At 44.1% G+C, this 17140-nt stretch overlaps 1 protein-coding gene across 7 annotated transcripts in view; it reads right to left on the reverse strand.

The window, feature by feature from the left end:
- ift88 (intraflagellar transport 88 homolog) overlaps positions 1-17140 on the reverse strand; it is a 171149-nt gene that overhangs the window by 124413 nt on the left and 29596 nt on the right. For 5 of the 7 annotated variants that reach the window (XM_068033663.1, XM_068033661.1, XM_068033665.1 and 2 more), the window contains 3 exons: positions 10219-10288; positions 8361-8430; positions 6715-6805 (listed from right to left, as the gene is read on the reverse strand). In XM_068033663.1, the coding sequence (XP_067889764.1) occupies positions 6715-6805; positions 8361-8430; positions 10219-10288 (231 nt within the window). Of the gene's footprint in view, positions 1-6714; positions 6806-8360; positions 8431-10218; positions 10325-17140 lie in introns of all 7 variants that reach the window. The other 2 variants (XM_068033666.1, XM_068033667.1) reach the window with 2 other exon arrangements.

The following is a 17140-nucleotide window of genomic DNA, read 5'->3' on the forward strand; positions in this document are numbered from 1 at the left end:
CCCCAGAGTGGGGGATTCAATTACTAGGGGTCACGAGTTCAAAGTGAAAGGGGAAAAGTTTAGGGGGGATATGCGTGGAAAGTTCTTTACGCAGAGGGTGGTGGGTGCCTGGAACGTGTTGCCAGCGGAGGTGGTAGACGCGGGCACGATAGCGTCTTTTAAGATGTATCTAGACAGATACATGAATGGGCAGGAAGCAAAGAGATACAGACCCTAAGAAAATAGGCGACATGTTTAGATAGAGGATCTGGATCGGCGCAGGCTTGGAGGGCCGAAGGGCCTGTTCCTGTGCTGTAATTTTCTTTGTTCTTTGTTCTAATATTCTTTGGGAAAGAACTACCTAATATCTAACCTAGTTCTGCCTTTACATATCTTGTAAGAGTGATCCCTGGTCCTCCCTTACCTATTAAGTTGGTCTATAGAAACACAATCCTGCCCGTTCATTATCTTATAAACCTTGATCAAAGCACCCCCAAGTCTACACCTCAAAATATAGAGACATGGTTCTTTCAGCTTATCTGGTAACTAAGATACTTTAAACTGGAACTCATCTTTTGGCCATCCAATGCACCCTTACCAAAGCCTCAAAAAGTCACCCACCATGTGAGGAGACTAAATCTGCACACATATTATAACTGAGGCCTAACCAAGGTCTCGTACAAGAACAAAATGCTATGCTTTGTTTTATAGTGAACTGTCCCGGAAAACACACTTTATTCGCTAAGCTGTAGGTTTACAGCAGAGAGGTAGCAAGACAAAGGAGCTTAGGGACAGCATTTCAGAGTGTGAAATTGATATAGCTGAAGGCTTTACACCCAAAAGTGGGGTGCAATCAAGGCCAGACTGGAAGAGCAGAGTGCATGCAGGAACATATGTTCAAAGAGGGAGCAGCAGTAGGAAGGTTAAAATCATTGAGGGACTTGTAAATTAAGACAAGGATTTTGAAATGGATGCTTTGGGGATGGGGAGCCAATTAAGATTGTCAAGGACAGAAACAATTGGAAGAGTTACAGCATGGTTGGGAAGTTTTGGACGAGTTACATCTTGTAAGGAGCCAAGTTAGGTTACGAATAAGGAGAGCTTTGAAGTAAATGAGATTGATGGTCACAAAGACATAATCATTTCGTGAGCAATGGAGATGAGGTAGGGGTATGATACTATACTAAACCACTGTTTTGCTTTCACTCTCCCCTCTTTCAAAAGTGTCCTCCAAATTTGCTTCTTTGATTATGCCTCGGGTCACCACCACTAAGCCTCTTTTCTCCTCATCGTGCTGCTTGGCATCCAGTTGTTTTTGCATCTGTGAAACACTTTGGGACAACTTGTGTTAAAAGGAGGCATGCAATATTGTGGAAGTGAAACCAGGTTGTCTTAGTGAGGTTGCACAATTTGGGACTCAGCCTGAGTGAGCCGACAGGGAGAGCAATAGAGTTGAAGAGCTGCGTTGCTGGGAACCAAACAGGATTGCTTCGGTCTTCTCAATATTGAGTTGCCAAGAGATGTTATTGGTTAAGCACTTAGATAGTGCAATGATGGGTGAGGAGTGCAAGTGGCAGCAAAGGTGATGATGGGCAGAATCGCCCCAACATAGAAAATAATGAAGGGTCGGGACAATTTCTGGGTCCTGACCCGCTGGCTTCTGCTTTCAGCACAGTGTTGAGATCTTAAGGGAGGCTGTCAATTAACAGGCCGCCTCTGTGTTCGCCGTCCAATAAAGAATGGTGGGCAGGACTGCAATACAGGAGGCCCAAAAAGAGGGCCTTCAGCACTAAATGGCTGGCAGCCCCACCAGAAGAGGTGGACACTGCTGAGGCAGGCAGTTGCCTCAAAATGGAGGCACTCTCAGATGGCTGCGGAATTTCTTTTTTTTAAAAAAGGCCCAGAGATGTTAGGGCCATCAGTATGGAGGGAGATCCCTCCACAGGAACGATTGTGGCCACAATTGCGGCCATTTCAGCCTTGGGACTCCATCATTGGGGGCTTGAGGTGAGGCTCTGACTGCCCTCTGACCTGCTGCTTGGAGGCCACCTGCAAGTTGCTGGACTCAGCAGGGTGCCTGTCCGAAGCTGGGAAAGTTCAGTCGGTGTGGGAGAAAAGGTTTTTTTTTACATCCAACTGAATAGAAAGACAGGGGCTGGATTTTCCCCGCAGGATGCAAAACCCCGACATCAGGGGTCAGAAGCCAGCACCGTGTGGGAAACAGTCACCAGACAGTGATTTTCCCCGAATTGGCCAATTAATGGTCAGAGGGCAGCTGTGCCATCAAATTAAAGACAGTGAACGTCAGCAGGCTGCTTTTTCAGGTAAGTGAGAGACAGCGCCCTCTCTCCAACTTTTTAAACTTTAGAATAAAAAATCTCCTTAGCAGCTGCGCCACCGTAGGGGAGGGAGGACCCCTCCATAGGGCGGCCCATGGCTGCAGCTGAAGCCAGGCAGGTGGGGTGAGTCTCAAACCCTGCTCAGAGCACTGGTCCCCAGAGGCTGCTGCTGGGACACAGCTTCCAGACAGCCAGGCTGTTCCCCAACGCATCCAGAAGCCTGGTTGCTGACTAGAAAATTCCAGTTGACCTCTGACAATAGGCCTTAATAGGTCTCTAAACAGCCTTAAATGGCTACCTGCCGCTTGCTCATGGGCAGCCCTACCACCGCTCATTCAGCCTCCGGGAAAAAGGCCCGGTAGGGGTGATGATGCCAGGAAATCGGAATGCTAGCCAGTGACGCAGGACCTAAATATTCAGCCCAGGGCATTGGTTTAATGTCTCAAAAGACAGGAATTCTGATAATGACAGAATCATAGAATCGTTACAGTGCACAAGGAGGCCATTTGGCTCATCGTGTCCGCACTGGCTCTCTGAAAGAGCAATTCACTCAGTTCCATTGCCCCATAACCCTGCACATGCTTCCTTTTCACATAAATGTCTAATTCCCTTTTGAATGCTTCAATTGAACCTGCCTCCACCATGTTCTCAGACAGCACATTCCAGACCTTAACCACTCGTTGTGTGAAAAAGTTTTTCCTCATGTCACTTTTGCTTCTCTTACCAAATACTTTAAATCTGTGCCCTTGCGTTCTCGATCCTTTCACGAATGGGGACAGTTTTTCTCTATCTACTCTGTCCAAACCCCTCATGATTTTTGAATACCTCTATCAAATCACCTCTCAGCCTTCTCTTCTCCAAGGAAAACAGTCCTACTTTCTCCAATCTCTCTTCATAACTGAAATTCCTCATCCCTGGAACCATTCTCATGAATCTTTTCTGTACTCTCTCCAATGCCCTCACGTCTTTCCTAAAGTGCAGTGTCCAGAACTGGACGCAATACTCCAGCTGAGGCCAAACTAGTGTCTTACACAAGTTCAACATAACTTCCTTGCTCTTGTACACTATGCCCCTATTAATAAAGAATAGAATACTGTATTCTTTATTTACCGCACTCTCAACCTGTACTGCCACCTTCAATGACTTATGCACATATACACCTAGGTCCATCTGCTCCTGCACCCACTTTAGAATTGTACCCTTTAGTTTCAATTGCCTCTCCATGTTCTTCCTACCAAAATGAATCACTTCACATTTCTCTGCATTGAACTTCATCTGCCACCTGTCTGCCCATTCCACCATCTTGTCTATGTCCTTTTGAAGTTCTACACTATCCTCCTCACAGTTCACAATGCTTCCAAGTTTCGTATCATCTGCAAACTTTGCAGTTGTGCCCTGTACAGCAAGGTCTAGGTCATTAATATATATCAGGAAAAGCAAGGGTCCCAACACTGATCCCTGGGGAACTCCTCTACAAACCTTCCTCCAGCCCAAAAAACATCTATTAACCAGGACTCACAAGTCTGTTGTGTGGCACTGTATCAAACGTCTTTTGAAAGTCCATGTACACCACATCAACAGCATTGCCCTCATCAATCCTCTCTGTTACCTCCTCAAAAAACTCCAGCAAGTTAGGTAACATCCCTTAAGAAATCCATTCTGGCTTTGCTTAATTAACTCGCATTTGTCCATGTGACTATTGACTTTGTCCCGAATTATTTTTTTCTAGAAGTTTTCCTACCACTGAAGTTAAACTGATTGGATTATAGTTGCAGCACTTATCTTTACAGCCTTTTTTGAACAAGGGTGTAATGTTTGCAATTCTCCAGTCCTCTGGCACCACCCCCCAGTCTAAGGAAGACTGAAAAATTATGACCAGTGCCTCTGCAATTTCCACCCTCACTTCCCTCAGTATCCTTGGATGCATCTCATCCGGCCCTGGTGCTTTATCCACTTTAAGTACAGACAGCCTACCTAATTCATCCTCTATCAATCTTAAACCCCTCTAGTGTCTGACTTACCTCCTCTTTCAACATTGCCGGGTTGCATCTTCTTCCTTGGTAAAGACAGATGCAAAGTATTTATTTAATACCTCAGCTATGCCCTCTGCCTCCATGTGTAAATCCCCTTTCTGGTCCCTAATTGGCCCCACTCCTCCTTTTACCACCCATTTATATTTACTATTTATATGCCTATAGAAAACTTTGGGATTTCCTTTAATGCTAGCTGCCAGTCTCTGTTCATACTCTTTCTTTGCTTCCCTTATTTGCTTTTTCACTTCCCCTCTGAACCTTCTACATTCAGCCTGGTTCTCAATAGTATTTTCTACCTGGCATCTGTCATAAGCACACTTTTTCTTCTTTATCTTAATCTCTACCTCTTTTGCCATCCAGGGAGCTCTGGATTTGTTTGCCCTACTTTTCCTCTTCAAGAGAACATACCTTGACTGAGCCTGAACTTTCTCTTCTTTGAAGGTAGCCCATTTTTCGTCTCCTGGTTTTCCTGCCATCTTTTGATTCCAATTTATTTGCCCCAGCTCTATTCTTACCCTGCTGAAGTTAACCTTCCCCCAGTTAATTATTCTTACCCTGGATTGCTCTTTGCCCTTTTCCATAGTCAGCCTAAACCTTATGATACAATGATCACTGTCCCCTAAATGCTGTCCGACAGATACTTCATCCACTTGGCCCACCTCATTCCCAAGAACCAGGTCTAGCAGTGCCTCCTTTCTTATTGTATCAGAAACATACTGTTGTAGAAAATTTTCCTGAACGCACTCTAGCAACCCTTGCCCCTCACTGCCCTTTAAACTACTACCATCCCAGTCTATGTTTGGATAATTAAAGGCCCCATTATTACCAGCCTATAATTTTTGCACCTCTCTGCAATTTCTTTGCAAATTTGTTCCTCCACGTCCATCCCACTAGCTGGTGGCATATAGACAACACCGAGCAATGTAACTACATCTTTTTTATTCCTTAGCTCCAGCCAAATAGATTCCTCCACCTCTCTGAGATATCCTTTTTCTCCAGCATTGCAATGCTCTCCTTAATCAATACCGCTACCCCTCCCTCTTTTTTCCCTTTCCTGTCTTTCCTGAACACCTTGTATCCAGGAATATTTAACACCCAGTCCTGCCCTTCTTTGAGCCAGGTCTCTGTTAGAGCCACAACATCATATTTCCACATGGCAATCTGCCCCTATACCTCACCAGTTTTATTAACCACACTCCGTGCATTCACGTACATGCACATTAACCCTGACTCAGACTTTATTATTTTCTCTCTTACTCTGACCCGACGTAATAACTTACTATTCCCTACTCTAGTGCTGTCTATCTCCCCCAGTGTTCTGTGCACCTTGGGATTCCTCTCTGATACTTGCTCCTGGTTCCCACACCCCTAACAAGTTTCCAGTTTTGCTTCCCTCCAATCTGAGCTCCCTCTCCGGCTTCCATCCTTCTGACAATTTAGTTTAAACCCTCCCCAACAGAACTAGCAAATCTCCCTGCGGGGATATTCATCCCAGTCCTGCCAAGATGAAACCCATCTTGTACAGGTCCCACCTGCCCCAGAACCAGTCCCAATGTCTCAGAAACCTGATGCACTCCCTCCTCCACCAGTTCTCCTGCCACGTGTTCAATCGCTCAGTTCTCCTAATATGCTCACTTGCAAGTGGGACTGGGAGTAATCCTGAGATTACTGCTTTTGAGGTCCTGCTTTTTAATCTTCTTCCCAGCTTCCTAAAATCTGCTTTCAGAATGTCATCCCCCTTCTTACCAATGTCATAGGTACCAATGTGGACCACGACCTCTGGCTGTTCACCCTCCCCCAGAAGGATGTCCTGCAGCCACTCTGTAACATCCTTGACCCTGGCACCAGGGAGGCAACACACCATCCTGGAGTCACATTTACTGCCACAGAAACACCTGTCTGTTCCTCTAACTAACGAGTCCCCTATCACTACTGCTCTTCAAGCCCTGGAGTAGAGTTTGAACCCAAAACCTCTGATTCAGAGGAGAGTAACATCACTGAGAAAAGCTAACTGTGTTGAAACCTATCACTTTATGTCTGGAACTGTTGTTCTCTTTAAAAACTGTTACATGTTCAGAACTTAACTCACAGCATAAAACACAGAATTTTGCCTCTACTGGGCTGGTTTTGATCACCTGTGGAGATCAGAGAGAAATTTGCCAGAGTATATTTTCATTCATTGGTCCTATTTTTTTGCCTCTCGCAAGAAATTATATGATTGCTGGGGGTTTGCGGGTGGAATTTGACTGGTTATGATGCTTCAGCCACCACGAGTTGTGGGGCAGCCTTGATGGACCAGCTTGCCTTTTCTTGCCCGTCAATTTTGTATGCTCGTAGAACATTTCAGCAGGCGAGAGTCTTACCAATTGTAGGTCACCACGTCCATTAGCAATGCAACTTTCTTCAATCAACTCATTCACAGTCTTCTCTAAATTCTTAACTTTTTCTTCTGGCCTAACAAAGATTGTATGGAATGCACAATGACACATTTTGGTGAGGGCTGTAATATTTTGCATCAGACAACCAAAAATGTTTTGCATTAAATATTGCTTTGACTCATATTACCAAGTTGCCAAAAATTGATATAATGACCAGTCCTACAACAAAAATATATTTTAAAGGCTGTTCAGAAAATATTCAGGACCATCTTGTTAAATTAACTGAAAGTGGAAAGGAAATATAAATGCAACTATGAATTTGGGACCATTAAAAAGCTGCAGAAAAACTACTTGAGCTCTGGAAGCAAAAAGGAGTCCTATTGTTCCACCTGAATGACAGTTTTCAGCTGCAGGTAGTTTTCTAAATATAGTTATGCCTAAACAGCATATACTTTTTAACAAATAAAAATCATCTCTCATACCAGTAACATTATGTTTTGTCGAGTACAGTGTGTTGGATATTTTACATACATTTCCTGCATTGCTGTACTCTTTACAGAATACAAAGTATTATATCCAAAGAACTAACCCAACCAAATAATGCACAAATCGTGCAGAGCATAATTTAGCCAGATTAGCCTATTGTATAGTATTTATTTTTGTTCTTGGAATGGGCAAGGTTTTTTGTTCACCCCTGGATACACTAAGAGCATTTAGAATCAACCACATAGTGTGGAACTGGAGTGACGTCTAGACCAGACAAGTAAGGGTGGCAGGGTCCCTTCCCTGAAAGACATTCCAGTTGTGTTTTTATGATAATCTGGCAGTTTATACAGTTATTTTCTTTCTTTTGCCAAATTTATTAAAAAAGAGAGCATGCATTTTTATAATGCCTTTCACAACGATTTGTTGGTGATTCACAGCCAACAAAGTACTTTTTATAGTGTGGTCACCGTTGTCATGTAGGAAACCCAACAGCCAATTTGCACACAACAAATTGAGAGATTTTGGTTGAGGGATAAATACTGGCCAGGACACCAAGGAGAATGTCACTGTTCTTCTTTGATTAGTGTCATAGGATTTTTTATGCCTGTCTGAGAGAGAAGACGGGACATTGGTTTAACATCTCATCCAAAAACTGGCACCTTCAACAGTGCACTGCTTCCTCGATACTGCACTGAAGTGCCAGCCTGGATTATGTGTTCAAGCCTCTGGATGCAACAGTGTTACCACCTAATGGAGAGTAAAATTGGGTTGGGTGCAAAACAGTTAACCCAATTCTGTCACTTTTACCACTGAGCTACTAAGCATCATATAAGTGGAGTGCAGGGAGGAAAATGTGGTGAGGAAGCCTGCATACCAGTAAAGGAACATGCCAGATTTTCCTCTCATGAATGGAAGAAAAAGCACGCAGGTTCGATAATAAATGTGTGATCCCCTATCCTACTTTGTTCTCTGTGCTTTGCCCAGACGATGCTTAATGTCAGGGCAGTGAGGATGAAAATGTACCTCAATGTTACAAAAAGATCAGCTTTATTACTCAGTGAATGATTAACTATTATTGACGGGAACATTTATCTATTCCAAGTTAAGATACGCATGTTGTGAAGTAGTTTTGTACGCTAACTTACGTATCTTCATTCTTTGTTTCTAGAGGTGGAGCAGGACCTCTTGATTGTCCAAGTGGATCAAATGCAGAGCCTGATGTAAACAAGATATGAAAATTAAAAAAAACTTATGATGAAATGCTACCTTTACTTTCAAACAGAGTTATCCCAGACAAAATTAATAACGCTGTCATATGGATATGAAAGTTCTAGTCAGGCTAAAGAGGTTGAAAAACAATTTATCCATGAAGATTTATCTTGACTGCTAAAGGAAGAAATTTGTGAGGCATTGACAATCACGAGGAGAGTCAGAAGCAAAATACTGCAGATGCTGGGAATCTGAAATAAAAACAGAAAATGCTAGAAATACTCAGCAGGTCAGGCAGCAACAATGAAGAGAGAAACAGTTAACGCTTCAGGTCGATGACTTTCTGTCAGAACGCAAAGGTTCACTGACCCTAAACATTAACTCTGTTTCTCTCTCCATAGATGCTGTCTGACCTACTGAGTAATTTCAGCATTTTCTGATAATAAAAAAAGAGTCACTGGACACTAGGGATATATCAGTAGTTTGGAAACAGGTCATTATGCCCCATATTGTGAAAAGATGGGATGGGGTTGATGGAAGCAGACGGCTTCTAGTAGTTGAGAAGGCAGTAACTAGGGGCCATAGATGCAAGATTAAATGCAAGAGTGTTAGAATAGATGGCAGGAGAAATATCTTTACACAAGACAGCTATAAGGCTGTGCACTTCCAGAGTTAGTGGTTGAGGCAAAAACTCAGCATCCAAGATTTCATTGGAAGCTGGATGAAGGAAAACCGGTTGAAGGGATATGGTTATGGAATGCGAAAAAGTGATTACAATTATTTGCTTGCATCAGGGGCAAACACCAACACAAACTAGTTAGGCTAACTGGTCTGTTTCTGTGTTGTAAAATCTAGGTATATTCAAAAAGGGTGACAAATCAAAGTCAGGCAACTCCAGACGCAGTCTTACTTCAATACCATGCAAGATAATGGAATCAATTATCAGATGTATCTTAAAGTCTAACTGTACTTAATGACTTAATTAACAGCAGCTAAATATTCTGACTGACCAATCTCTGTAACTTGTTGGAGAAAATAACATCTCATGTGGATTATAGTAAGCCCTGTGACATGTTGTACCTAGACTTCCTGAATCCAACTGAGAATCTTCCATGCAAAGAGCTATTACTTAAGTTTAAAATTATAGGGATTCGGGTAAAACATGGGAATGAATATGAAATTGGCTAAAGGGGAAAATTATGATAACTGTTAGAGGAGTTATATTAGAATTGGAGGAGGTGGGGGGTGAAGGGGGTAGGAGTGGAAACAGTGGGTTGAACCAAGAATCAGTGTTGCGACCATTACTCTTTCTCATTTATATCAATGATGTGGACTCAGAAACCAATGCAAAATAGTCTGAGAGGTAATCGTATAGCGTTGTACAGGATTGGAATCAGCATGGAAAAAGGTAAATCTAGAAAAAGATTTTAAATTGACAGTGTAGAACAAAGGGTTGGGGTCACAAATTAAACGAGCAAAAGGCAAATTTAGGACTATCATCAGGATGCTCTTCTTCACACAAACGGTGATCAACACATGGAATAGACTCCCAGATAGAACATAGAACATAGAACAGTACAGCACAGCACAGGCCCTTCGGCCCACAATGTTGTGCCGAACCTTTAACCTACTCTAAGATCAGTAGAGTAGTAAAAATGAAAATTCTAGAATCATTTAAAGACCAATTGCATATTAAAGTGAAGGGACAATTTTTCTTTGGATGGATGAGCTAAAATAGAGCAGAATGGCTTTCCTGATCCATAATTACCGTGAAATATTAAAAACTAAACGAACCTCTGTAAGCTGCAGAAGAATAGCCAGCTGCACGCACTGCTGTCATAGGTCGAGCAACAGAGATTCCATCCTTAAGATTAAACGTAAGCAACTCAGTCATTCTTCACTTTGAAAATGGATTTTATCAAAGCATTTTACCAAACGTAAATGGAAACAAAATCATAAAATCACTCTTCTTAAAGCACATAAAGATGAATAACATGGCAAAAAACCCATTAAGTGAAAATTCAGAAAACTAGTTGCTGTCCTATGGCCTTGCACACAGATAGTCAACACAAAGATTCATCTTCAGGGTAGAAAGGGTAATTGGAATGGCGGGGGGGGGGGGGTGGAAGAGAAGGGATAAGAAATAGGGTGCATGGGAAGGAAGAGGGCAAAGAGAGGGAGAAGATGGTAGGGGAAGTATCTCAGCAGGGAAAGGATAGGAAAAATGTCTTGCAGGTGGAGAAATAGGAAGTGATCCTCAGGGGCAGAAGAGTGAAAAATGCCTCAGTTAGAGATGGGGGAAAACAGACTGTCCAAAGAGGCTTCTGATTTAATTAATTAATTACCCTTCAGTCCTACAACCCTCTTGAGAACTCTGCATTCCTTCAATTCTGGCATCTTCATCCCTCTGTTGGCAGCCATGCCTTGAGCTGTCTGGGTCCTAAACTCTGGAATTCTTTCCTTAAACTATTCCTCCTCTCTACCTCTCTCTCCTGCTTGAAGATGTTCCTTAAATCTCTTTGACCAAGCTTTTGGTAACCTGTCCTAGTCTCTTCTTTTGTGGCTAGGTATCAAAAGTTTATGCGATAACACTGTGAAGCTCCTGAGGAAGTTCGACTACTTCAACAGGCATGATACGAGATTAAAGGGACAGTGACTGCGTGGATAAAAAATTGGCTGAGGGACTGGAGGGAACTGCGCAGTGATGTTCCCTAAGAGCCTGGTGTTGGGACTACCATTCCTTTTGATATATATTAATGACGTGCACATTGACATTTATACAGCTTATAATTTCATAGCTTGAAGATGATACGCACGCGGAAATGTAGTAAACAGTGAGGAGGATAGTAACAGACTTCAGGAAAACAGACGGATTGGTGAAATGGGAAGACACATGGCAGATGTAATTTAATGCATAGAGTGAAGTGATTCATTTTGCTAGGAAGAATGAGGAAAGGCGATATAAACTAAATGGCCCAACTTTAATTCAGTGCAGGACTGAGAGACTTGGGGATGAAGAATGGCAGGACAAGCTGAAAGACCATTAAAAAGGCATATGGGATCCTGGGCTTTATAAAAAGAGGCATACAGTACAAAAGCAAGGAACTTACATTAAACCTTTATAAAACACTGGATAGGCCCCAGCTGGAGAACTGTATCCAATTCTCGGGACCACACTTTAGGAAGGATGCCCAGGCCTCAGAGCGGCTGCTGAGGAGATTTACTAGAATGGTTACGTGGAGAGACGAGTGAAACTGGGCTTGATCTCCTTGGAGTAGAAAAGATGAAGAGAAGATCTGATCTTCTTCTTCTTTGGCCTCCTTGTCTCGAGAGACAATGGGTAAGCGCCTGGAGGTGGTCAGTGGTTTGTGAAGCAGCGCCTGGAGTGGCTATAAAGGCCAATTCTAGAGTGACAGGCTCTTCCACAGGCGCTGCAGATAAAATTGGCTGCCGGGGCTGTTACACAGTTGGCTCTCCCCTTGCGCTCCTGTCTTTTTTCCTGCCAACTACGAAGTCTCTTCGACTTGCCACACTTTAGCCCTGCCTTTATGGCTGCCCACCAGCTCTGGCGATCACTGGCAACTGACTCCCACGACTTGTGATCAATGTCGCAGGACTTCATGTCACATTTGCAGACGTCTTTAAAGCGGAGACATGGACAGCCGGTGGGTCTGATACCAGTGACGAGCTCGCTGTACAATGTGTCCTTGGGGATCCTGCCATCATCCATGCGGCTCACATGGCCAAGGCATTTCAAGCACCGCTGACTCAGTAGGGTGTATATGCTGGGGATGTTGACCGCCTCGAGGACTTCTGTGTTGGAGATACGGTCCTGCCACCTGATGCCAAGGATTCTCCGGAGGCAGCGAAGATGGAATGAATTGAGACGTTGCTCTTGGCTGACATACATTGTCCGGGCCTCGCTGCCATAGAGCAAGGTACTGAGGACACAGGCTTGATACACTCGGACTTTTGTGTTCCGTGTCAGTGCGCCATTTTCCCACACTCTCTTGGCCATTCTGGACATAGCAGTGGATGCCTTTCCCACGCGCTTGTTGATTTCTGCATCGAGAGACAGGTTACTGGTGATAGTTGAGCCTAGGTAGGTGAACTCTTGAACCACTTCCAGAGCGTGGTCGCCGATATTGATGGATGGAGCATTTCTGACGTCCTGTCCCATGATCAAGATCATCAAGATCAAGATCGGCACAGGCTTGGAGGGCCGAATGGCCTGTTCCTGTGCTGTACTGTTGTTTGTTCTTTGATGTTCGTTTTCCTGAGGCTGATGGTTAGGCCAAATTCGTTGCAGGCAGCCGCAATCCTGTCAATGAGTCTCTGCAGATACTCTTCAGTGTGAGATGTTAATATGCAGCATCGTCAGCAAAGAGGAGTTCCCTGATGAGGACTTTCCGTAAAGACGGGCAAGGTTGAACAACCTGCCATCTGATCTTGCGTGGAGGAAAATTCCTTCTTCTGATGACTTGAATGCTGAATTGTGCCTTTCATATTGTCATGGAATGAGGTGATGATACTTTGGTGGACATCCGATCTTTGCTAGTAGTCTGAAGAGACCACGTCTGCTGACGAGGTCAAAGGCTTTGGTGAGATCAATGAAAGCAATGTAGAGGGGCATCTGTTGTTCGCGGCATTTCTCCTATAGCTGGCGAAGGGAGAACAGCATGTCAATGGTGGATCTCTCTGCTCGAAAGCCACACTGTGCCTCAGGGTAGACACGCTCAGCCAGCTTCTGGAGCCTGTTTAAAGCGACTCGAGCGAAGACTTTCCCCACTATGCTGAGCAGGGAGGTTCCACAGTAGTTGTTGCCGTCACCGTGGTCACCCTTGTTCTTATAGAGGGTGATGACATTGGCATCGCGCATGTCCTGTGGTACTGCTCCCTCGTCCCAGCACAGGCAAAGCAGTTCGTAGAGTGCTGAAAGTATAGCAGGCTTGGCACATTGATTATTTCAGGGGTAATGCCGTCCTTCCCAAGGGCTTTTCCGCTGGCTAGAGAATCAATGGCATCACTGAGTTCCGATTTTGTTGGCTGTACGTCCAGCTCATCCATGACTGGCAGAGACTGGTCTGCATTGAGGGTGGTCTCAGTAACAACATTTTCCCTGGAGTACAGTTCTAGGTAGTGCTCCACCCAGCGATCCATTTGCTTGCGTTGGTCAGTGATTGTGTCCCCTGATTTAGATTTGAGGTGTGGGCGATCTTCTTGATGGTTGGCCCAAAAGCTCTCTTTATGCCATCATACATTCCTCTGATGTTTCCGATGTCAGAGGCCAGCTGAATATGACTGCATAGGTGTTGCCAGTAGTCATTTGCGCAGCGCCTGGCTGTTCTTTGTGCAGTGCTTCTGGCTGCTTTAAGTGCTACAGATGTTAACTCACTGGGGGCTTTCTTGTAGTTCAGCAGTGCAATGCGCTTAGCGGCTATGACAGGTTCCAGCTCTTCAAAGTGAGATTGAAACCAGTCTGCATTCTGCTTCACATGTTTGCCATAGGTGGTCATTGCTGAGTCATAGATGGTGTCTCTGATGTGGGCCCACTTGGTCTCTGCATCCCCTGTGGGAGTGTTTTGAAGGGCTTTTTCAAGTGAATTTAGAAACTTATGTAACAGCTGTGAGTAAGAAATTCTGCTACTGTTGATGCGCGGGCGGCCCTTCTGCTTGGAGTGATGTAGCTTCTTTGGTTTGAGTCTAACCTTGCTGCACACCAGGGAGTGGTCGGTGTCGCAGTCCGCACTGTGGAAGCTGCGTGTGATTTGAACACTGTTTAAAGAGTTCTTGTGATGATGAGGTCCAGCTGGTGCCAACGACGCGATCTTGGGTGCCTCCAAGAAACCTGGTGACATGGTTTAGTATGAAAGAACGAGTTGGTGATGCAGAGGTTATGATAGGTACACAACTCAAGCAGTCTCTGTCCGGTCTCATTCATCCTTCCAATGCCATAGCGCCCAAGGCAGGAGGACCATGAGTCATGGTCGGCCCCAACCCTGGCATTAAAGTCCCCCAGCAGGAACAGATGTTCGGTATTGGGGATGCTACTAATGATATTATGGAGTTCCTCGTAGAACTGGTCTTTAGCTTCAGGTTGGGAGCAGAGTGTTGGAGCATAGATGCTGAGTAGGTGTACTGGACCAGAGGCGGTGAGCAGTCGGATGGACAGTATGCGTTCCGAGCCATTCGAGGGTGGCTCTATCATGCTGAGCAAAGAGTTTCTGATGGCGAAGCCCACTCCATGCTGTCTTGGTTCTTCAGGATCCCTACCCTGCCAGAAGAAGGTGTCGTCTTGCTCTCTTAGAGATCCGCTCGCAGGGCGGTGTGTCTCCTGAAGTGCTGCAATGTCCACATTGAGTCTACGGAGCTCGTTGTTAATGATGTCAGTCTTCCGAGAATTGTTGATTTGTGTAAGGTCTTCCGACAGGCCAGGACACATAGTTCTGACGTTCCAGCTTGCAAAACGAAGGGCTGGGACCTTCTTTCCTTTTTTTGTCATGCTGTTTGGTGCGGTGTTGCAGTCCACTTTTCGGGCAATGACTCTGAGCTCCAAGCACCCATTGAAGCAGGTGGACTGTGGCGGGACAGAACCTTACTGACCGGGGGCTGCCCGGTTTGAGGCGGGCGGTAGCTGTCCAGTGAGATGCGATGAACTCTCCCACCGACAAAGGCAACCTGTGGCGCCCAATCTCTACGCCAATTGAGCTGGACTTATAACCCGTACCTGCTGCCTTCCGTGTTGTTTTTGATAGATTTGATAAAGGTGTGCAAAATCATGAAGGATTTTGATTGAGTAAATAAGGAGAAGTGCTTTCCAGCGGCAGAAGGGTCAGTAACCAGAGACGATAGATTTAAGGTAACTGGCAAAGCAACCAGAGGTGACATGAAGATTTTTTATTTTTATATAGTGTTTTGTGATTATCTGGAATGCACTGCCTGAAAGAATGGAAGCAGATTCAAAATTCAAAAGGGAATTGGATAAATGTTTGATGTGGAAAAGTTTGCAGGGCTACAGGGAAGAGCAGGGCATGGGATTAATTGGTTAGCTCTTTTAAAGATGGCCTCCTTCTGTGCTAAATTGTTCTATGATTCTATGATATAAATGCAAGTTGTTAATTTGAAGAGGCCAGTTTAAAAAAACAATTGAGATTAATATGGCCAGATACCAAAAACAAACAATTAATACCAATTTCTAGAAATTTGAACTGGCACCGATATTTTTTTAAATCAGTTAATCCAAATAGTTTTAAAAACTGATAGGCAGCTTTAAAAAATGAATATGCCACAGTTTTTCTATTAAAAACTTAATTGGCCCAGACTTTCATCTTTCTGTGCAGGCCACAAGTCACAGATGGACGAGCACTTGATTACTGTACAAGCATCCAGATGAAAGTTACCAACATTTGTAACACTTTACGTTGACAATCCCTATCACAGTACCACCTACTGGCATAATAGGTAGTGTAATTAATTTTGAGACCCACTTACCATTTTTAACGTAAAAGTGGTCGATTTCCCAATATGTTGTACATGGGAAATCAACACTATGGGCAATATTTATCGAAGCAGCTCAAGGGTTGGGTGGCTAATTGGACTTGAGTAGGGAACGGAAATGAGGGGTAGGGAAGATGAAGAAGAAGCAACAACACAGTAGGACAGGCGGGGGGGGATGAAGAGAAGAAAGAGTAGGAAGGAGGGAGGAGGGGATAGAAGGGGAGAGGGAAAGGTCCAGAGAGTCCAGATTACGGAGCTAGGGGGGGTAAAGGCACAGGAAGTCATCAAGTGAGTGGTGGAGGAGTTCTAAGGAGAATACAGATCAGCAGGACGGAGGGGTTGCAGGTTTATGAAAGTAAGCTAGCAGAGGATGGGGTGGGGAGAGGGTCGAGGCATGAGAAAGCTAGCCAGCTGGGGCTGGGGTTTCAATGAACAGGAAATCCAGCCAGCAGGAGACTTCTATCACAATGGGTAAACGCTTGAACTGGAAAAGTTTTCAGAGCTATGGGGAAAGAGCAAGGAAGTGGAACTAGTTGGGATAGCTCTTTCAAAGACCAGTACAATGGTCCGATGACCTCCTTCTGTGCCATATGATTCTATGAGCTAAATGTCACCACCAACAGTATTGGGTCACAATCATGAACAAGTTTCTACTAGGAAACTGGAGAACAGAGAAGTAAAGATTATAGAGACAACTTATGTTTTTGTTTTCTGCTACTTTTATGCAAAATAAGATGAGAAAATTGTATCATTGCTTTTAAACACAAAGGCTAATAAGAAATTTCAAAATATAATGCATTTTAAATGTCTTCTCAGTAAAGGCAGATCATGAAGCATGTCATGTAACATTAGGTGTAGTCCCACTCAATTTAATTAAACAATGTACTTTAATTCACAGCACCAGCTACAGGTGCACTACCATTAAAATTGTGAGACTACTGACCATTTTTAATATAATAGATTATGCTGATCCTAAAGAACTGACGAAACCAGAATTCACTCCTCTAACTTTTCCTTCACACAGATGAACATTAACAAACTGAAGTACTTTTAACTGTCATTTTGTAATAAGATAAGATTAGATTAGATTAGATTAGAGATACAGCACTGAAACAGGCCCTTCGGCCCACCGAGTCTGTGCCGAACATCAACCACCCATTTATACTAATCCTACACTAATCCCATATTCCTACCCAAACATCCCCACCTGTCCCTATAT

This window comes from Heterodontus francisci, chromosome 6 (genome assembly GCF_036365525.1).
Source record: "Heterodontus francisci isolate sHetFra1 chromosome 6, sHetFra1.hap1, whole genome shotgun sequence".
NCBI classification, from domain to species: Eukaryota; Metazoa; Chordata; class Chondrichthyes; order Heterodontiformes; family Heterodontidae; genus Heterodontus; species Heterodontus francisci.